The sequence below is a fragment of the Atractosteus spatula genome, chromosome 27 (genome assembly GCF_055471065.1).
Source record: "Atractosteus spatula isolate fAtrSpa1 chromosome 27, fAtrSpa1.hap1, whole genome shotgun sequence".
In the NCBI taxonomy this organism is placed as follows: Eukaryota; Metazoa; Chordata; class Actinopteri; order Semionotiformes; family Lepisosteidae; genus Atractosteus; species Atractosteus spatula.
This window is the reverse complement of record NC_142732.1, coordinates 9,471,749-9,493,926: the sequence shown is the minus strand read 5'-3', so window position 1 is coordinate 9,493,926 and position 22,178 is coordinate 9,471,749. Positions and strand designations below refer to the sequence as shown.

The 22,178-nt window shown below is 48.5% G+C and overlaps 1 protein-coding gene across 1 annotated transcript; it reads right to left on the bottom strand.

Annotated features, from left to right (window-relative positions):
- Positions 1 to 110: 110 nt before the first annotated feature.
- Positions 111 to 21,799, bottom strand: supt6h (SPT6 homolog, histone chaperone and transcription elongation factor). The gene is made up of 37 exons (XM_088907024.1): positions 21,707 to 21,799; positions 20,338 to 20,454; positions 19,542 to 19,712; positions 18,828 to 18,898; positions 17,863 to 18,052; positions 17,653 to 17,737; positions 17,280 to 17,535; positions 17,051 to 17,152; positions 16,678 to 16,791; positions 15,888 to 15,977; positions 15,485 to 15,627; positions 14,915 to 15,063; positions 14,540 to 14,650; positions 14,148 to 14,277; positions 13,745 to 13,895; positions 13,262 to 13,416; positions 12,747 to 12,942; positions 12,391 to 12,530; positions 11,432 to 11,549; positions 10,800 to 10,876; positions 10,561 to 10,696; positions 9,972 to 10,109; positions 9,586 to 9,753; positions 9,186 to 9,313; positions 8,730 to 8,937; positions 8,402 to 8,549; positions 8,085 to 8,227; positions 7,561 to 7,701; positions 6,891 to 7,086; positions 6,438 to 6,676; positions 5,973 to 6,086; positions 5,635 to 5,759; positions 5,090 to 5,202; positions 4,315 to 4,392; positions 3,844 to 4,022; positions 3,192 to 3,382; positions 111 to 2,557 (listed from the first exon to the last, which is right to left on the bottom strand). Exons 2-37 carry the CDS (start codon positions 20,441 to 20,443, stop codon positions 2,371 to 2,373), a joined length of 5,187 nt encoding a protein of 1,728 aa, XP_088763150.1. The 5' UTR covers positions 20,444 to 20,454; positions 21,707 to 21,799; the 3' UTR covers positions 111 to 2,370.
- Positions 21,800 to 22,178: the final 379 nt, after the last annotated feature.

Genomic DNA, 22,178 nt, shown 5'->3' with positions numbered 1-22,178 from the left:
CATATAACTGCTTGGACCCCAGTGCCAAGTACTTTCTGAAGTGCAACATGCAGTGCCACACAGGAGAAATGCACAGGCAGAGGCTCCAAATGAGAGGCCGGAGACTAGACTGCAATTTCTTTACCCATTTTTACAGAGGAAAACAAAACTCAGAAACGCTGCCCGACAGGAACAAGATCTCCGACAGGCGGCACACACAAGGATCAGCTTTATGCTGTACAGTAGAGATATTACCGACTGCCTGGGAGTTATAGTAAAGCGATAAGTACAATTCACTGGGCTCTCTAGTGGCTTGATGCATCATAAAAAAACATTTAAGGAATAATTAAAAATTGAACCCGTGCGTTTTCTCATAAGTAGGGATCTACTTAAGCCACAGAGAAAATAAGTTCACTTCCCAAAGCAAAATATGTTGTGGTATTTCATGACCATCTCATACAACATCAGGAACAAAGTTGTATATATGCACAGAATAACTTCAAAACGCTTTCAAAACGTCATTACATTTACAACAGCCTTTACCCACAATACATGCCACGGCTGAGAAAGTCAACAGGCAGGAGCCGAGTGGTGCTGCATTAGAAAAACCGACCGACTGCAGTCTTTCCAAATGCCAGGTTAAAAAAAAAAAAGGAGAGGGAGAAGACTGATCTTGTACATCATCGGTTACAAACTGGAAAGGAACTGCTTTCTGCCAGTGTAGAACAGGAAGCCTGAGCACACAAAGCGATTGCTTCTAGCAAAACAATTCCCCGCCAATGTGATTGCACAGGGGAAAATGACCATTTTTTGAACAGGGCATTTTCAAGTACATTATTGCCTTGATTTCCTACTACTCATGGTAAGTGATATGTGGAGGAAGCCACTCCTGCATCCTGAAACACTGCAGGCACCTTCGTTTGGCTCACAGTCATCTTTTACAGCCGCAGAACCTACACCAGGCTCTCACTGGGTAAGGGGGTGAGGCTCTGAAAGCAATTATCAGTGGATCTTGGTTTGTTCAGGAAAATGCAGTTAAAATACAACATGAACAAAATTGACCCCACTCTGCCCTGTGAGGCTCCTCCTAAAAACTCCCTCACAACAGGGTCACCTTCACTATCTGGACCTCCATCAGCCTCTTCCTTCTGAACAAGACTAGCCGCCTGCTTGCGGAGCCAATTTCAGGGCCTCTTAGTAAGAAGCAGACGAACTCCGGATTTAAAAATCCAATGATTGAAGTGAAACTTTCACCAAGTGCTCCAATTTATTTGAAAGGTTATTACAGTTGTGACTGATCTCATTTCACAATTTCCACAATAGCCACGCGATTGCAGTCCGACGAGACCTTCTATCAATCGGGTAACAGAAATATAAATTAACGGTTTCCGATCTCTACAGAAAACTCCCCGAGAGGAGAAATGCTAGTGAGTGTTCATTCCCCCAATGGGCTGCAGGGTGATCAGCAAATCTCCTTGCAGCTGAACAAAGAGGTCAACCAGTGCCATGTCACTTTGATATAAAGGATCTGCAGGTATAATTTGTTTTTACACAAACGTATTAGTCTCTGCTCAGTGACGGGAGCAATTTTAATAAAATTAATAAGCTGGAATAACACATTAAAAATACAAACGGGCAGTAAAAAAAATGCAACAAAGTTAATCCTTACTTTTCTTCCTTTCTGGCTCTCTGCACTGCTCTCCCAGTGAACTGTGGTGACATGACAGGGGCAGAGGCCACCTGAGGCGGGCCCCAGGAAGCAGTGATGTCCATAAATTAAAAGCTCAAAGTAGTGACTGAAATCTAAAGCTCAACTCCAGAGTGGAAAGAGCAGCATAACCGACGGAAGGGGACACGCTTACATCACAAGTAGCGGAGAGCGATTTAAAGCCAATTCACGGCCGTTGGTTGTCAGAGCAAAGACTTAGGTCAAACGGGAAAACACTTTATTCATTTTGATGCATGCATACAGACGGCAGCGAGGGCTGCTTTTGGGAAAAGCGTGTGGGGTGTTTGCATTGCTTTCCGGTACGATTCCCATTAGCCCAGGCTGACAGCGGACTAAGCTGAAGGTGTACTCGAGCTGCAGCACCGTAAAGCCTGCTGTACGTCTTCCGGCTGCTCAAATTGGCCGTGTTTCCCCGCTAATAAAAAAAAGAAAGGCTCCCCTCAGAAGTCAGGGCCCAAATTGCCAGTCACACATCTTTAGCAGGTCCATTTCCTTCAGGTCTGTCGGCTGGCAATTTCTGCAAGAGTCTCACCCTCAGTCAACTATTTCCAGACTCATCATAAAACCAAGGAGCTGCCGGGCTGCACTCCCAGTCGGAGAAAGAAAAACGGGAGACGGAGCCCAGGGAGAGGAAGGGCTGGGAGGCCTCAGGCCGCACCGGCCTATCGGTCCATCTCGTCCAGCAGGGGCGTGGCGTCCCCGGCGATGGACATGGGTGTGCTCTCGATCATGGGGCTGGGCGAGGGTCTCGGGGTCACCCTCGTCTTCTGTTTCCGCCTCTCCGCCTCCTTCTCCTGCAGCCACTGCTCCGCCATCTTGCCCCAGTCCACTGCCGTGTGGCTGCTGGTCCTGTGGGGACAGCAGTGTCCGGACAGCGGTCAGTCTTCACGCCAGACCGCACATCGCACTCAACAAAGACGCGCTTCCACAAATTCTTACATTCGTAAAAAGTAAAAGACTGGAGTGTGGAAGACTAAATGTTAAATTCTGGGTCCACAAAACTTACATTTCCAGTGACAAGTCCTAATAGAACAGGTGTCCAAGATCCAGAAATCTACTTTAATCGATGTAGGAATTAGTATTTGACCTTATCCTGCAAGAATTTTATGAATTCTTGAACATCTGTACCTTGATGTTAAGATCTCTCTTAATGTTAACATCCAAGAGATCTTAACATCAGCTGAGCAGTGCTTCACTATTAATATTGAGGCTTTTGTATTGCTGGGACCTATATGTTGTCAGCGAGACTAACAGTGAACTGGGAGGCTGTGTACAAGGCGAATTAAAATGGTAAGAAAAAGCAGTTCAGCACAGCCCATCATTTAGACTTTTACACAGAAGCTCGGTATGAGAGGAACTGCAGGATCAGACATTTGGGCGCCTGTGCTTGGCCGAGGAGCCAACGGCTAGCCAATACCCTTCGTGAAACGAAATGCCTTAAAGGCAGAACACCCCCGAGGAGCAGGGCTCCATCTCTACTTACTTTGGCTGCTGCCGGTGCCGGGAGGAGGAGGAGGAGGAGGACGACGACGAGGCATGCCCATGGGAGGACTGGGGCGTGGCGCTGCTGGGGTACTGGGGCGTGGTCATGGCCTGCTGGCTGGGGGTCGTGTAGGAGTAGCTGGGGGTCATCAGGGGAGTGGCAATGGGCTGCTGGGCTGGGGTGGCGAACACCTGGGAGAAAAGAGGCCAGACTGAGACAGGGGCAACAGGACTACCCCAGGCTCAACAAAGCACTTTTAAATGGAGTCTTTCAGAAGCGTAAAACACACAACAGAGCAGTACTACTCCACCTGGAGTTCTCCCAACCCGTGACACTGCAGCACACTTATGCATTCGGCTCCTTAAATCGCTATATTTCAGCGGAATTACAGAACAGAGGAACTGGCAAATGTCTACAAATCGAGAGCTGTGTGAAGGTCAGGGCTGAGAAGCCCCTATTTACAGAACACCCATGCGGAAGCCAACATAAGGATGTGCCATTCCTGTTTCTGGGGCGACAGCGATGGCACCAGTCCTGCCCTGTCTGGCGAAACCAGGCGGCAGGAGGGGAGCAGCCCAGAGCTGACAATGCTCCGCCCAGGTGACAGGAAGTGCCCCCCGGCCCCCCCGGCGGCGCACGGGCAGAGACTCACGTGGTAGGCGCTGCTGCCGCCGCCCCCCCCGCTGCTGCCCCCACTGTAGCCGTACTGGCTGGACGCCCACTGCGCCGGCGTGGCGTTGGGGTTCTGGCTCTGCCCCGTGACCGCGGCGATGGCGCTGAACATCTGGGACGTCATGTTCTGGGGCAGAGCGCTGACGGCGCGGGTCAGGTCTGGAGAGAGAGAAGCTCGGAGAGTCACACTCCAGGACGACGCGCGCCTCTTTCAGCCCCAGAACCCTTTTCAGCGACATGCCTTTTGTACAAACCTCAAGGACATGACTGGAGTATAAAACTAAAACTAGAACAAGAATGACCATTTTCCATGAGGTTCATCATTTTGAAGGGCCAAAATGAGAACGGACGGGTTATCACATCGGTGTGCGCTTCAGTAACACCAAGTGCCTTAGCGACCAGAACCCTTTCATGAAAGAAAAGCATCTACTTCTTCCCCAGGATGACTTGCCTGCTATGTTAATATTAGCTGGCGTTGCACCAATGGACGCTGGAGTTCGGGTTCTGCTGCTGCTGCTTGGTGTGATACCTAGAAAAAAAGAATAGATTCCAGCATTTGGCTTGTTTGGGTTGCTAGTAACTAACTGAGCCAAGCAGGCCCATCGCTTCTCGAACCTCCACATCACTGGGATGTGGGAGTGTGGAACAAGCTCCCCACTGTGTAAGGAAGTGCCCCCTGGTCTCAGTCTCAAGTGCACTGTCCCTGGAGCTGCAGTGTGTCCTCCAGGGATTCACTGGGGATTCTGAAGTCGGGCGACTTGACTTGGCCTGTGCCTTTGGGGATTCTGAAGACTCGAAGCACGTTCCACTCGTGGTCATCTCTGCTCAAGGCTAAAGGTTCACTTTGTACCAGATTTCTTTAGTAGTAAGACTGACGGGCTAAAATAATCTTTTTAGACTATCTGAAAAATTCGGAGAATTTTCAGAGAATTTATAAGACAATGATGAGAAAAGAGGACCTCCGGGAAAGAACATGCTCCTGCCAGCAATGGGGTTCTCCATTTCGAGGTTTGCTGCTACGGCTCTGCTGTCAGAGAGGTTGAACAGTTGTGAAACTGGCACATATCTTTCCCATGCTGTCACTTGGCCCAAACGTCAGTGAGATGCTGGAATGAGTGCGGGGAGCACACCAGGTGCCTCAGACAGGTGCTGCTGTTAAAATGGGCCATATCTGACACAGATCTGACACCCGGCTCGCTGGTAAGATCTGCCCATGCTGCACCAACCTGGCACTGGGTCGTGATAGTGGTCCTTGAACCAGCGGAACAGCCCATTCACTGTAGGGAATATCTGCGATCTGTACCTGAAGCCATCAGGTGTCACGGTCACAAACTCTATCCTGTGGCAGAAAAAAATAATTCCTGTTAGTGCCACGTCTCTATCCTGAAGGTTCAGCAGATGCAAAATGCATCTTTGTAGACAAATGCAGCAATTTCCGCATTTCAAACCACAAGTATTACGTCTTTTTAAACGTGACCTCTCCATTTCGGCTGGTTAAAGCCTTTGTTTGAGGGAAGCACCCAAAAAAAAAAATCCAGTTTTCAGTTCATTCGGTTCTCCCACTGCCCGAGTTGGTCACAGACTCAGCAGTCGCCGCCAAATGTTCACATCTGTCACAAGCAGCACAAGAAGTACTGCTCGCACACAACGCCAACATAAGATTAAAATATCGGCACAAAGAGACTCCGGTGTCTGTAAATGAATGCAAACTGGCAACACAATGACCGCATTTGCACAAGACTGAAAGGCTGTCTGGCAGACAGCTACTAACCTTGGCTTTCCGCGAGGCTGGTATCCTAGCAGGAACTTTCCTGGCAACTCTTTACAGGCAGATACATAATAGGGGATAAATGTAGGCTTTTCTTTCTTCGCCTTGACCAGCAGCTCTTCCATTTTCTGTAAAAGGAAACACTCCTTTATTGCAAACTCCCTGCCAAAAACCAGGCTTTGAAAAACCATGAGCCTGCATGCTGGACGTGTAAATAAGAGATTCAAAGCTCACTTCTTGTCCCCTCTCTCCCTTGACATTACCACAGCGAGTTCAGTTTAAGCCTAGTGGACCCAAACGGTGCATTTTCTAAATATGGAAAAATCAGACCACGTTTATACCTTTCTGTCTCCTCCGTTACAGTCTTGGAAATACTTGTGTCCGAGAAGATCCCGCGCAAACGAGGCCATGGGCTGGACGTAGCGCGCGGTGATTTCGTCAAGATCTTCAAACTCCTGCGGAAAAGGACACGCAAAGATCAGTGAACATGGTTTTGCCGTTTAATAACATTCCCACAAGGAAACAACGTCATGGCAAATGTCTGATGAATAAGCAGACTTTATACTATTAGAGACCTAAAATTTGGTAGCCAGCTATTGCTCAACTTGGGAATTGAGGCAGGTTCAAGACAAAGCCTGTAGCTCACAGGCCAACTTTCCATGGAAGAATTCTTCCTATGGTGAAGGCTATTACATTCAGCTCCGTGAATCTTCCTCAGGACACTTCAAGCACACAAAAAGAAGGTCCAGGGGCTGGGCAGGGCCCAGGGTAGTGTGGTTCAGCCCTGGCCTGTCACCCACACTAACCTCATTGTTGATCCAGAGCGTGTGCCCCAGGCTGAAAGCGTTCTCCTTGCCCTCCTCCCTCACATCCACGTGCTGATAAATGCCTTCGGCCACCTTCCAGGTGACGGTCAGGTGGTTCTCTCCCTTGCTGCTGGGCCGGATGATGACGTCTCCCTGGTCCATGGTCTCCATCATCTTTTCTGCCTGCTTGAAGTTGATGTTATGGAAGGACGGGTGGGCAATCACCCTCTTGATATAGGCTGCAGATTTGCACCAGAGAAAAACACTGTTTAGGAGACAGCGAGGCCAACATCTGGCGAAGGATACATAAATGCAAAAACACCAAGATCGATAGGGATGTGTTCGATAAACCTACTGTCTTTTTAGTCTGCATCCAAGGCAGAGGCTGAAGAGTTACTTAAAGCGGTGTTCAATATTAAACACACTTATGCTGCCCCAGAGATATGAACTCACTTGTGCGCTGCTGTTTCTTCTTGGCCTCCTCCTCCTGCTTCAGGTCCTCGGCCTCGGCGTCGAAGTCATAGTACGTGTCCTTGGGCAGCTTCCACTCGTTGTTCTTGTCCATGAGGTCCGACGTCCTGCAGGTGAGGTCCACGCTGAACTTCTCAATGTCAATCTTCATTATCCGGCAGTGGACAGTCATCCCAACCTAAGCAGCCCAGCAACAAGAGAGCTCAATGCTGGTCCTCTCTCGATTTCCCAAGCTACACCAGTTTATGAAATACAGCCATTATGTTATTTCACCAACTAGGGGAAACAACCAGCTTCAAAGAGTAGCAGAACAATCTCTTGTTCTGTGTTTGAGACAGACAGGGAAATATTAAGTGTTAGAACAGGGGTTCCCAATCCAGAGATCCAGAGCCAGGGAGCCCACAAGCCCGCTGGTCGTTGCTCCAACCCAGCTCTGTTACACAACTGAACCCTTGATTCACATCATACTAGGATTAAGTTTGGCCATTGGATTGTTGTCGGTCCTTAAATATGTCAGTGGCCTTCAAACCATTTCATAAGTAACAAGAACCCATATTTTTGAGTAGAAAAAAACTGCATCGTTCAGGACCAAGACCGCGAACCCCCGTGTTGAGAAACGGGCCGTGAATGAGCCATCAGCTCCTCTTGTTACCTTGACTCGCTCTTCAGGGTGCTTGACCACTTTGTCGCTCAAGAACTTGGTGGGGATGAACCCCATGACCCCGTTATCCATGCGTGTCCTCACCCCGATGGCCTGGCCGGGACATGAGCCGCTGTCGAAGTGATTCCAGACCTGGGGAGCAGAAACAAGGGTTTGAGCACCTATTGGTGGAGAGAGACGAGGAAAAAACCCTCCTAAGTGCAGACATTCACATCCAAGTTAAATCAGTTATTCCCAGGAAGGCAGGTGAGCTAAGATGAGCACATAACCATGATGCTACCAATTATAGTCTTTAACATCACTGACAGTATTGATTGACACCACAATTTTGGAAGAAGACTTAAGCAGTATGACAAGTCAAACATTACTGCTACAGAAGAACAGTGACGATAAATACAGCTATAAACAGCTTGCAAAATGTTTTAATATGGAATTGGAGAACGGTTTTGAATGCAGTGAAAACAAAAGGAAGAGCATGTCTTATCAGGCGCCGGGCACGGACGGGCTAGACTAACCTCGCTCAGCTCAGGAAAGTTGTCCTGCTGGCAGAAGGGGCACTGCCACAGCCCGGTCTCGTCGTTCCGGATGGCCTGGTCGTAGCTCTCGCCCTGCGGCCGCCGGTGAGCTATGCCTGTCACCACACTGGTAATGAGTTTTCCTGTGGAGGGGAGACGGCAAGAGACAGAGCACGTTAGTCACAACTTGCACAAAGCATTAGGAAAACTAAGAAGCCCAAACATGGAGAACAGCGGCAAATTTCAAGGATAATATGAATCAAATTAAAACGTCACAAAAATACATCGACTGCAAAAAGCACTGCGATGGTGCTTACCAATATAGAAGGTCTCTGGCGTCTCCTTAGTCAGCAGGTTGAAGACCTCCTCTGTGTTTGGAGGCCGATAGGGGGCTCTCAGGTCCTTGTACCTGCAGCTCAGCTCGGCACGGATATCATACAGAGTGATACCCTTGTTGCCATAGCCCTGTGGAAGGAGGCTGAGGTCAGCACCAGGCAATGATTGGTGTTAAGTGTGTGTTCAGTTTTATTGCACAGGGAAAAGATAGGGGGATGGCAGTGGAGATGCGATTTTAGGCATTGAGCTGCATGAACAAATGTCACAAGACCAGCAAGCGTCCCCCCCCCCCCCCCCAGAAACACACACCTGTCTCTCCAGCTCCTCGGCAAAGGCGTCCAGATCCAGATCCTTCAGCCTCTCCGGGTTCTCCAGGATCTCCTCCAGGGCCCCTGCTGGGTTGGCGTCTTCGGCCGACTCGTCGTACTCCAGCGCGTCTACCGCCATCTTCCGCGCCCACTCGTATGTCTCGGGGTGCACCCGTGAGCCGTCCAGCACCTCGATGTAGGAGTCCGTGCTGAAAACGCAAGAGCAAGTGGGCGGGTAAGAGGGCTGGCAGCCTGTCAACAATCCACGAGACCCCCGAAGGACGAAGGTGAAGACTACACTAAAAAACAGTGCTTAGACACGCTCTATTTTGACCACCTTTTAAATCTAAAACGTGCCTGACAAACAAATGCCCCACACACCTGGTGCCTTAAAAGTCCTGCTTTAGAATCCCAATATAAATACTGCAGCAGTGACATCAAGTGGCCCCCTTCTCACCTGTCTCCTAAAGATGCCGTGTCGATTTTGATAAAGCCGGCGCAGTTGATGAACACTTTCGGGCCCATGTGACACATGGTGACAAGCTGGGTCCTGTTCTCCAGACGGGTGTTGTTCTGCTTGAGGATCTGCGCAGAAAGAGAGAAGAGGGGACAGGGGTTTCAGCCAGGTTACAGATTCTTTGGAAAGCACCTGCGTTACCTTGGTTTTAAGAAAGGTTTTGCAGGAAGTGGGAAGAGACCATTCAGCACAACTAGCCTGTTTAGTTGCAAGTAGCCAAGTAAGCCAAGGGTCTAATTAAGCTGCCGCTTAGAAAACAAACTTATGACCTGTCCATACACACACATGTATTTGGACAGCCTCGCGGATGGCTAGAAGACCCTGGAAAAGCCTGGCTAACCTTGAGCAGGTGGGAGCCCTTCCTGGGCCCCAGTCCACACACGTACTGCACCAGGCTCTGGGTGTAGGGGTGGGCTATGCCTCTGTTCACATCCACGCCCACCTCGTTGACCCGGTTGATGAACTCGCAGTACAGCGCGTTCAGAAGGTCCTCCTTCACGACATGCTCCTGGGGGGAAAAAAAGGTCAGGTTTAGAAAAGAGCTCAGTGACGGAATCATCAGCAAGGGGAAAACAAGCCAAGGGCCTTCTTTCAGAATAACTGCCTCAGAAATATTCACATGCATTATAGCTCCAGTCACACAGAAAAGATCAACTGAGACTGAAACAATGATCCTTGTCTGCAGAGAAGACCGTGGTCTGCTTGGGCAACACGGGAGAAACCTACCTGCAGAGGATGCATCTTGAGGCACAGTATGTCCTCGTCGGTGCTGCACACCTGAGCATACTCCACCAGAGGATCCTGGATCTTCCGGGCGATGGACACTGCTTGGCGGAGCAACGGGGGATAGTCCCGGAAATCCACCTGGAAAAACCGACCGTGTTCTGAGAAATCCTTAGCGGGAATCAAAGGGATTCATCGCCTCCCCATCAGACAAATTCCGAGATGCTGTTATTTTTTTACTTTTTTGTGCAAACATTGTTTTCTTAAGCAAATATAATTGTCCTGAACTGTCAGCTGTAAGAATGTCACCCTATTCTGCAAGATCAGGATTCCTGCAGGTTAGATGCGCCTATTAACCTGCTGAAAAGAGCCCATTTCATTTTTAGCCCCACCCCCAATAAAAAATTAAGTGAATATTTTAAGTGGAAGAAGAGCAGATGATCCTGCAGCTTCTGAGAACTGAGTTCCCCCCTGCTTGCTCGGCAACAGCTAGATGGAGGACTCTGGTTATAAAGGACAAAGCAGAGCTTTCCGATCATGCCCACTAACTCCGGCATGACAAATGGACACAGAAGGAGGCGGCGGCGCTCACCTCCGACTTCTTGCTGTTCATGTAGAGCACCGCCAGCTCGTTGTCCACCAGCTCCACTCCGATGGAGGGCAGGGACATCTCCTGCTCCAGCTCGCTCACCACACGCTTGATGTCTTCGATGATCATGTGGGCGTCCCTGCGGGGAACACGGCGTGTGAGTCGGCGGCTCCCGGAAGAGGGGGGGGGGGGGGGGGGAAATTCCTCACACTCCACAAAAACAGAAAAAAGATCCGGCAAACCTGTTTTCCCCGGCAACGGCGATCACATGAGGCTTCTTGCTGACGAGGAACTTCTTCAGGTTTTCGATATCTTGCATCTGGTGGGAGGGGAGACCAATATCAACACCTACGCTTCAGAGAAGAAGCAGAACGGATGTCCAAACTCCCAAAGTCAAATAACAAAAGAAAGGTTTCAACCCCGAAAACATAGGACAGTCATTTGGGGTGAAAAAACATATTGAACATCATGTGGATTTTTGTTTCGAGTTTGAGAGTGCAGATATCCAGTGGTCTGTCAGCTGATGCCTAATGTGATGTGCAAGTTTCAGAACAAAAAAGGAATTAAGACCAATAAGCACCTCAGCAGATGAATACCCAGAGGAAACAAAATACACCATCTACAATGGAGAAGTATTTTTTAAACAAAAGGAATTAACAGTGCTATCTAGAAATGTAAAAGTAAAAAAAAAAGCATCTCAGAAATCGTTTTCAGTTATTGTATAATGAATAGGGACAAAGCAAAAGCAAAATTTCAGTGTAAACAAAACATGACTGTGAGCAGGTCAGAAGCCAACAACCCAATCAGTTCTACCAGAAACACCATGGGGGCATTTAAGTATAACTGCAAACCTGGTTTTAAGTCTCAAATCTACCTTTTTCTCTCTCTCTTCCTCCCGCCAAGCGTTTCGCCTCTTCAGGAAGTAAGGCAGGCGCAGGAAATCGACGACTTCGCCATCACCGTTGACGAGGGAACAGAACACTGGAGTGTCCCTGAGAAGACGACAGGCTGCCCTTCAAAATGTGAAGTTCCACAACAGCACACCTCTGAGCCAGGCACTCCTCCATAGCTAACGGACTCCCGGCACCCTCGTAAGAAAGCGGGCTGCTAAGTTTAATCACTGCTTGTGCCTTTTCTGGGAAACAAAATTAAGGTGCTACCATAAAAAATGCCCAGTCTCTTCCACACACCGAAGTGTCTCCGCCCCCCATCGGCACTGGTGCTACAAGGTGGTGGTGTACGGTTAATAATGTGGACTCAGAGCTCCAGCTCGATTCTCTCTTGGGGTTCCTGACGGCCTGTTCTGCATGTTCTTCCTGTGACCCCAAAGACACGCTGGCTACTCCAAAACTTCCCCCATATCATAACGCATCATAAAGAGTGTTTCAAAGTCATTAGGGGTGTTTAAGGAAACCCAGATAAGTTAAAATATTATTCTAAGAAAAGGAAACCTGTAATTAAAAAATAAATACTCGATTTCCCCATGTGAAACTCATGTCACCTCCACGCCAGCCTGTGCTGGATCGGCTCTGATCACACAGTTCATCGGAAATGTTTCTCGTCTTGGTCAAGAATTATTTCCTGCTGCAGTCTTGGATGTGCAACCGTTATCGTGCGGCCAAAAGGCATCCTCCGATTTGTAACCTTTTTGATGTTCGTGTTCTGATCGCCCACAGGGATTAAACTTGGGAACGGTTAGGCTGGCAAAGTGTGACAGAACAGGACAAAAAGAGCTGCTCCATTCCAGCTGCAGCACGCAACTGAACTCTGACGGAGGCCAGGATGATCGCCGAGAGATCGGCTGGCCCCGAGTGCCCCGGGTGAGAGGGTTACCTGCCCGCTGCGAAGGCCACCCCCAGCACGCGGATGCCCTTGCCCTGGTTCTCGTCCATGAGGTCATCGTCCTCCTCCACCTGCTGGTCAGGGCGGTACGGCGCCACCTTGAGCCAGTTGTACAGCTTCCGGCTGCAGCCCTACAGAGAGAGAGAGAGCGCGTGCGCATGTTCTTCACTGCCAAAACTCTTGGGAAGCATGCTCAATACACCATGAGTGTTACTTTCAGTCTATAAGAACTTGCACAAAGCAAGGAAACAGGCACTGACTTTCCAGCACGAGGCAGGAGCTGATACACCAGAGCCGGCAGCCTGCTGAACCAGAAATGCATTTCACAACTTTCACAAATTGATCACCTTGATAATGTTCTCCTTGGCCTCTGCCATGAGCTTGTTCTTCAGCTCCTTGGCCATCTGCGGGTACAGGAACTGCTTGAGCGAGCGCTCGATGGCCAGGGTTCGCTGGCGGTTCCACTCCTGCACCTGGTGGCTGAACTCATCTCGGTAGTAAAACTGCTTGATCTCATCAAAGTACGTCTGGTCGCTGCCGTACCTACAGGCCCAAAACGCAGGAGATGTTTTTCATCTTGCAGTGGTTAACGACTGACTAATTCCTCCTTCGTAAACTGAATAAGGAAAGCAGAGACTCTGAATAGCTATAGTGATACTATAATTATTAGTATTTGCAATCTTGCAGTGTTTTAAACAGCTGATCATAAATTTTATTAAACTCACAATGTTATGGAAAATAAAACTTAATCAAAAGAATGTTATATTAAGTATATTATATAGGTATATAGCAATTTAAAGTATGTCAGTAAGGGGGAACAGAAAACACACAGGAAGGCAAGACAGCAGCAATGACAGCGCACCCCTTCACTCCCATCAGATCGATGCAGATGTCTATGGTTAACAGCCCCTCGTCTTCAGCCAAGCACATCTTCAGGAACTGGTCACCATTCAGCTCCTTCACAGGCTTGTTCTTCAGGTATTTGAAGGAATAGGCATAGTGGGCTTCATCTACATCCTGCAACCACAGGGCAACATTGACAACCGAGAAGCACTGCCACGCCCCTCCGAATGGGAAGACATTCTCCCGAACATTCAAAAAACACTCAGAAGTATATTCTTCTTATATCCGCAAAAAGCTGTAGTCCATGTAAAGGTGTGAAAATTGATCAGATCAGCTTAGCAGATGCACGATTTAAAAGGGGGAACTGGATGGTTTTTTAAAACAAGTGGGCTTAGTAGAACCAGGAGAAGAGCAAAATTCATGTTCTAAATGCAGGAACCCAACCGCTCCTGGCCTGGAAGTGACATGTGTGCATCAGAAGGACCAGGGAAGAGGCTCGTACCTTCTTGCCTTTCTTGGTGGGCTTGATGTTGATCTTCGCTCTCTCCTGGAAGGTCTGCCGGAGCACGTGTCTGACCAGCGGCTCCCTGGCGATCTGCATGGCCACCATGTAGCGCGTCCCCTCCAGCACCGCCTCCGGCACCGAGAACTGACTGTGAGGACACAGGGGTTTAACTTGGACCGACGGGGAACCCCAACCCAAGTCCCCGCTGCCACCTCAAGACCTTGACGTCCACAGAGCAGAACAGAATGAAACCACAACAATCTATATACTACACGCACACACCACCAATGTAATAGAAGAAATCCAGATTACGCAAATACATAAAGTAGCAACTGTACACAGTACGGGCAGGGCGGTTCTCGCCTGTGCATAAGCACACAGCGGCCGGCGCAGATGCTACCTGCAGACATAGTCTTTGGCCAGCTCCAGCGGCTCGGCGGGGAACTGCTCCGTCTCGTGGCGCTGGTAGCTGTCCCGCAGGTTCTCCCCAAACTGCTCCGGGGTCAGACCAAACTTCTTAGCCAGACCGTCTGAAAAGGACGATTTTGCCAGTGAAATATCTTACGTTTGAAGAAAGAAACCATTTCCTGAATGGGCTGTGCATTTTGCTATGATTTTGCTCCGCGGTGATGAACAAAATGCATTTTCTTAATGATTAAATACAGCATCACAGGCACTGCGGGGGTCTCCTCAGGTCCTGACACCCTAACCTCAAAATCAAAAGATCACGAAAGCCCAAGCCGTTCAATTTGCCCAGAAGGCAAAGCGCCCCCTGGTGTTGACGTGACTCACCCAGCCCGGCGCTCTGACAGATGCTGTACATGTCCCTGCGGGAGGCCAGCTTCAGATCTGGCCCCTTCTGCTCCTCTTCCTCCTGCTCCTCAGCCTCAATATCCTGCTCACCTGCACAGAGGAAAAGGCACACCCTCACACTCGTGATGGGGACCCCAGGCCACAAGTCTCTTCCAGCCCTTTAATGAGCAGCTGTGTGTTAAATGTGCATGCTGGTAGCTTACATCTTACATTAATATCAATGACAAGAAGAAATTAAAGTACGCACATTTTGAAGCACTGCAACATTGTTTACTATAATGAAACCTCGGAATTCACTATAATCCTGATCCAACATAATTAGTTCAGTAAAAGGAGGCTCTGCCTATATCTCACCATCTTCTTCTGAGACCTCTTTGATTTTCTTCAGCTTCTTTTTGTTGGCTTTGGCAGCATTTTGCATTTTGGGGATGTCACGGCCGTAGTACAGAAGGAAGTGGTTATACACATCGCTCAGCTCCTCGATAGACTGGACATCTTTGAGCCTGAGCAGCAAACAGGCTTTCAGTCTTTCATGCAAGAAATCGGCTGGACAGAAAGTGCCTCCTATTGAAATGGGTGATTCTATCCCCTTCCCTTAAAAAAAGATAACATGTCCGTGGCCAAAACTGAGCAGCTGTGCGTTAAATGTGGATGCTGGTAGCTTACAGCTTACATTAATATCATATCAATGACAAGAAGAAATTAAATTACGCACATTTTAAAGCACTACAACATTTACTACAATGAAATCGTGGTGTTAGCTGTGGTGGATATGGTCTCCTCTAGGATTTTACACTGAGAGTCGATCAGGAACGCATCTTCACAATTTAAAAGGGGTCCAGTCCCATCCGTTTCAAAGCTCCTGTTATGTTCTACGAAATATTTCTAATCTCCTCAACACCAGGGTCTGAAAACGGGCTTTACCTCTCCATATCCGCAGTGTCCAGAGGCCGGATTCCATCGGCGAGAGGCTTGTCGGGATCGGCAGAGATTTGTTCGAACTGGAACGCCTGCATCTTCTGGAAGAGCCGGGTCAGGTTCTGCTTCCGGGTCTTCAGCTGGGTCCACTTGAACACGCAGGAGACAGGCAAGTCAGCGGCTGAAGAAACCTACACTGCACAGCTGAGACGCTCGCGAGTAATAGTGACATTCAGAGATTCTCAGCTCCTCTACACAACTGCACATACTGCAACGGACTAAAAATGCAGAGATATTTGTAATTAAGGTTACTAAACGAAGGTTTGTACTCAACCTATTTCAACCTAATAGCACTACCTAAACAAATAGAAAAATATCTAAAACCATTATAACATGGGTAATAAATTACCTTTTCATCCCACTGCCAGACTTTCCACAGATCGTTGATATTAAGCTCTGGTTCCACATACTCCTTTCTGTAGAATGCTATAAATGGAACCTAAAAAAAGACATGGACATGCACGTTAGATGACATGACAAAGTAGTATTCTGCAGCTAGTGTGCTGCAGGAGCTCTGAGATGTTGTAAAGGTTTGGAGGCAGTTTGCTGGGTAGAAATCACTTCAAGTAAAGCTTGGGAGCAGTTAAACTGCTTTATTCAGTGCAGGGACAGCTGAACTGAATAAAGATCAAAATCCTCCATATTTCTGTCTCGAGAGTCAAAATCACCACTACAGAGTGGTAGGAGGTGCTGTCTTTTGGATGAAATGTTAAACCAAGGTCCTGAGTATTTGGCCTTTAAAGATCTCATTAAATCTTCCTTAAGATGAGGGCTGTTTAATCCAGAAGTTCTGGCTAAACTCCACTCTAGGTCCCAAACAATCTGGCCTCGCCAAGGTTTCCACTTGATTCAACTGCTGGAGCAGTTGCTCTCTTTTCCACCCCAATGACTCCTTCAGCAGTTTCGTGTGCACCCTTCCAGATGTGGAGCACTTCAGGATCCTTTGGAATGGAAAGAGCTAGACAAAGGCCAGCAATGTAATAAAGACCAAAGAACAACACTGAAAAACCCAGATGCATATTTCAATTAAAATGCAGCATTTAATCACTGTATCACCCATTCGTGTTGCCTCTTATGAAAGGCAGTGCACTACACACACTGCCAGCTGCACAGGCTATGCAGCCAGGACCCTTCCATACCTCAAAGTGCTGGTTCCTCATGAAGTTAAGAGCTTCCTTGATCTTCTGGATAGTGCTGGGGCCCTTCCTGCTGAAGCTGCTGGTTGAGCCACGGTCCAGGTAGTCAGAGCTTTCCTGGAAGGAATCCAGTGCGAATAAGTCAATGGAATGACCGCAGAAATCCACTTAACCTCCCGCATCTGCGGACGGAGTTTCAGTTCTTAAAATAATAAAAGAGGAACTAATGCACTCTCATTGAAACACGCGCTCCCATGACATAACCAGCCACTAGATCAAGGCAGAATTGGAATGAACCACATTTTAAAGAAAAGATTTGGCCCCGGTTCAAATGAAACGGCCAGCCATCTTCACCTGAAGAGAAGAAGGTTAGTACCTGCATGGAGATAGTGGGAGTGGAGAAGGCATTCCTATAGATCCATTCGGACTCCTCCTCCAGCTCATCGTCCTCTGCCGGCTTCACAGGAATCATTCGCAGCTGGAAGAGAGGGAGAAAGCCACAAGGAAAGCGAGCAGTGAGATACAGTGAGCAATGAGAAAGGAGAACCAACAGCTCAACCAACAAGATCTGTAACCCCTGTTAAAGGCCTGAGCCATGTGCCCACCTGGAACCTCTCAGGCATGTCAGTGGAGCGGATCTCGTTGTCCTGGTCCGTCAGGTGGCTGCTCTCCAGCTCACTGGGCTCGTAGATCTCAAAGATGCTACGACGCCCCACCCTCTTCTTCGTCTGCTTCTTGGGGCGGTCCCACGCCTCGTCGTCCTGGTCCTCCTCTTCCTCTTCCGCGTTGTCGTAGCCCTCGTTATCGAACTCCGCGAAGTCAAAGTCCCCGCCAAATATTTCCTGGGCCTCTTGGAGAGCCCTGCGCAGTCAGAAAACATTCAACACTCACAACAGAGCACACGCGCTATACTACCATTAAAGCGTCTCCTCAGTGTTCGAGGAATGATCAATCAGCTCTGGATTTTCCATCACTTACGCATCAGTATAACCAGGAAGCTTCTTGCGCCATTTCGGCTTCTTTAGGGGCTGCCCATCGTCATCCACGATAAAGTCATCGATATCTAAAGAAATCCCAAAAGGTGCTTTAGGGCAAAACCGAGAATCACATGGTCACCTGCTAGACACGGATACTTTGTCAAGCTGGGTGGTGCTTCACAACCCGGCAAGCCACCAGCCCTGCCCTCACCCGACTCTTCCTCGTCTTCGTCCTCCTCCTCATCGACCCCATGAGGCGGCACGTCCACCGGCTCGCCATCCTCCACGCCCCCGTCCGTAAAGATCTCCTCCGCAATCAGGTCCTTCTCGTGGCCCTCCCGCCCATCCTCTTCCTCCTCGTCCTCGTCGTCGGACATCTTCCGCACGCGCCGGAATTTTTGCTGCGGGGAGGAAGAAAGCCGGTTAACAGGGGTGCGAGTTCAACGCCAGTGTTCTCCGCAGGAGTCCCCGAGCACCAGGTGGAATTAAACCATTCCCTTACTGGAGTGCACTCAGAAATTTAAAACTGAAGACAAACTGTTAAATAAATGCAAGGTTAAGAGGAGAATCCTTTTATCCCCAGCACAAGCACAAACCATTATAGTTTTTCTTAAAATAGTTCTAAAACCCATATACTGGAAATAAATAACTTCAACAATTATCACATCTACATGTAGGCTATGACAAGGATGTTTCAAGGCACTTAAACTAACAGTGACAAATGAAAGCACCTAGAATTTATTTTTAGCTTCGTTCAATACCAAATTCAACGCTAAAGAAAATGTGAAAACAAGAACCGGTTCCATTTTTTCATTCCATCTTTGCCATGATTTTCTCCAGGCAATGCGTGTACTTCATGCTTCAGTGTAGCGCGCAGAGAAATACACAAAACAAGGAGGCTACAGTTCAGTTTCTATCCTGGGAGAGCGTGACTAAATAAACCACTTTGCATGCATTAATGCACGAGCCGTGGCACTGCAGTCGAAGAAGAATTAACTGGACGATTTAGTCTTCCACGTGGTGTAATGATGTCACACCCAGAGTCCTGAAACGATCATCAAGGCCCAGCAAACTATTGAATATTGCATTTCAGGACTGACAGATTAAAAACAACGCAAGCCTCCGCAGTCGATGCCAATCAATAAAAACTGGAAGCCTGCTTTAAAAGAATCTCACCCTCTTGACTTTCACTCCCAAGTTCTCCTCGATGAGATCAATATCATCGTCATCCAAGCGGTCATCGAAACCTGAGCAGAAAGACCAGAAATTCACAATCGCTCAGTGCTTCCCAAATGATTAATTACAGAGTCCGGACAGCAGTAGGATTCCTATTTCTCTTTAATCTTGAAGAGGGTTAAAACCGGCAGAGGAACCGTAAGGTATTGACAGCTTTTCAACTTAAAAAGGAAAAAAACCTCCTAGACTCAAGATGAATTCTCCAGTTGAGAATCCCAGCAATAGCTTTTATTTAATCAATGTCAAACAATGTCTCAGGTTAAGGTTCGCTAAAATACAGACCAGTCTGCATTTCTTTTTTAAGAAATATGAGGATCAGCCTAAATGGGGGGGGGGGTATAAATGAATGATGGAACACAATGTTTCGGCTGTGGAGCCTTCTTCAGGTTCACACCTAAAGAAGGCTCCACAGCCGAAACATTGCGTTTCCTTTTCAGCATGGAATAAACCTGCTACCTGTTCCTCTGCAGCCTACGCATGCTGACGCAGCTCCCTACTTGAACTACATATATGAATGATACTGACTGGCATCAGTATGCCTGGAAATGAAATCATTGTGTTCCTCTGTCTATCACACAAGAACTACAGAGCTTTGCTTGCGTGGCTTAGCTGTCTGCTGCTGTGGCGTCAGCGCCAGGGGACTGCGGTGCTTACTGCGTTTGCGCTTCCTGTGGCCAATCTCCTCCCCAGAGTCGCTGTCCCCTGCCCCCTCCCCTTCGTCGTCGTCGTCCTCGTCCTCCTCCTCCACGTCGTCATCGATCAGCCCCAGCAGGTTCCCGTGCTCGTCCTGCTCCTCTGGGTTTTCCTCTTCCTCCTCCTCCTCTTCTGAGCAGGGGGAAAAACAAGCCGGCATTCAGCTCACAGCGCAGGACCCAGACGCCCTCATTCCTCCAGCAGGGCTCCTGGCAGGACCTGCTCAATCGCCTCTTTCCCTCCGAAACAATTCCTGACCTTCCCGTCTTAAGGTTAAGATCAAACAGGCACCACAGGAAAAAAAGAATCTTATTCTGAGCTATTAACTGCATGATCCACTACTGTTTAAACTGGTGTCAATTCATACTTTTCCTCCACTGATAAAGCAGATCACTGTTGTGCGGGTCTGGATCAGAGATACTGGACAGGTACTGCAGGCTTCAGACAGAAAGTGATAAAATATTAAAATGTGATCATCTTGATCAGAAAGGCACAGGAGCCTGCAGCTTGGAACACCTGACTTGTAACAAAGCTGCTCTGCAGTGGGAGACCCTTGGATGTCCGTTGACATGAGCCAGAGATCAGAACTGCGGTGTGTGCTCTACTTCGGAGCCAGACTGCTGTGGGATAAATACGTACTTGGGATGCGGAGAACATGGAGTTCTCCGGGACCAGTTCCAGGGACTGAATGTGCAAGGCGCCTGTCCGCTTAATTTTTCCAGGCAAATTTCGGTGGGGATTACCCCACCCGGCTTACCATCATCGACTTCCACAAACTTCTTCGTCCTTTTGGGCTGGACGTCGCCTTCGTCATCGTACTCTTCCTCGGACTCCTCAGCCTCACTTTCCACGAAGTCGGACATGATGGCGGGAACTGCAAGACATGGAGCTGGGTCAGGACCACACCAGCCACTCGAGAGGCAGTGGCCAAGTGCAAAACAATAAACCCTCAGCCCAGACAGGACCAGGCGGCTGTCTGGACTCTATGTACAGAAGCTGCCGCTGTGGCAGGGGAAGGGAGTCTCACTGGAGCCGCTGTCTACTGCTACAGCGGTACCAAGTGATTCTCACCTAATAACCTAGTTGCGTACCTAACGGTAAAACGACATAAACACAGAAAATGGACTTAATTTTAACGGGGGGGTCAGAAAAGGTTATTCGATTTCGAAGTCTCAGGCCGCAAAGTTGAGAAACGGTCGAAACACCAGACACCACCTAAACGCCCAGCTGAAATGAGCCGAAACCGTACCTCGGCGATGTGGAACACCGCACATCAAACCCGGTTTTGCGTTTAGTTGTAAAACGACGCTTTAATATACTAGAAACTTATTCCGGGCAGGAGTGATGAGCGTCGATGCTCAAACTAGCTCGCACCGCAACCCGGGGCGCTCGGCTGCACTGCATCATGACGCACCTACATGAGGATTCAACGACGAGAAAAGGCAGTGGCCGCGTTAAAAACTCGCCATTTTTCCCAGCTTCGTACACGACTTGCTTAGCAGTTGCACGGGTATCGTTAACAAAAGAGCCGGCGAACTGATATCCCTCAGCTCATCCAGCGCTGACTGTGAAAACGCTACTCTCGCCTCATCGGGTTGATTATGTAAGAGGAGTACTGGACTACCTGGTTTCTGAATATCATCATAAACAGTTACGCATTTTTCCATGCGATCTACCGTGCACGGAAATCCGACCAAACTGATATGACTTTCCCGGGTACAGATGTCGCCAATATTTTTGGGTGGCTCAATTTCTTAAACGGAGCTGCTCTTGTGCTTAATCAGAGGCAACAGCCGCTGCGGCGAAATCCCAGCAAACAAGCTGGAATCTACTCATTTCTGAGATGTCAGCATTGACGCAAATACTGAAATACAAACTCACTGATCTATCTTCGGGAAATAAAATAGATACTGGATGTTAATGCGACTGCTCGCCACGGGTCTTTTGGGGAGGAAAAAAAAACAATGGGGCCTATTTCGCAAAATCTCAGAGAAAAGCCAATGGCGAAAACATCACTGCATTTCGACTGCAACGGCTTTTACGGCTGTAGCCTAACGCCAATTTAGAGTCAACTGCTTGATCTATATGGCAAAACTAAAGAGCACAAAAGAAGCAAACACACTTACGTCCCCTCTCACCGAGTATTCCCAAAAAAAACACAAAAATAAATCACCAAAACTATGTCAAATACGGAGCCGCAGCACCTTAATGCAGCTTTAAAGAAAAATGGCTGCCAGCTTCGGCGTGAAACAATGTAGTTCCGGGATGCTGGAGAGACACTTCCGCCCCTAGATCATCGGAAGTGGGAAGGAACGGCTCCACCTGGTGGCCCACGGTGTGAACTGCTTCAGGAAATGAACTGCCAGCGTGCAGGTGGAAATACAGCAGATCAATGGTGAGCGCTGTCAGACAAGACCCACTGTCTGAGGGTTGATCGTACATACACATAGCGTGTGGGGGAGATGAAAACGTTTCCTTTATTTCTGGGGATCCCCCTGGACATCATCTTGAGCGTTCCTGGCTAGACCCTTGGTTGAACCCCCCTTACTTAGCTTTAACATTTCCCTGCTTTATTTTAATAACCAATGGAGTTGAAAA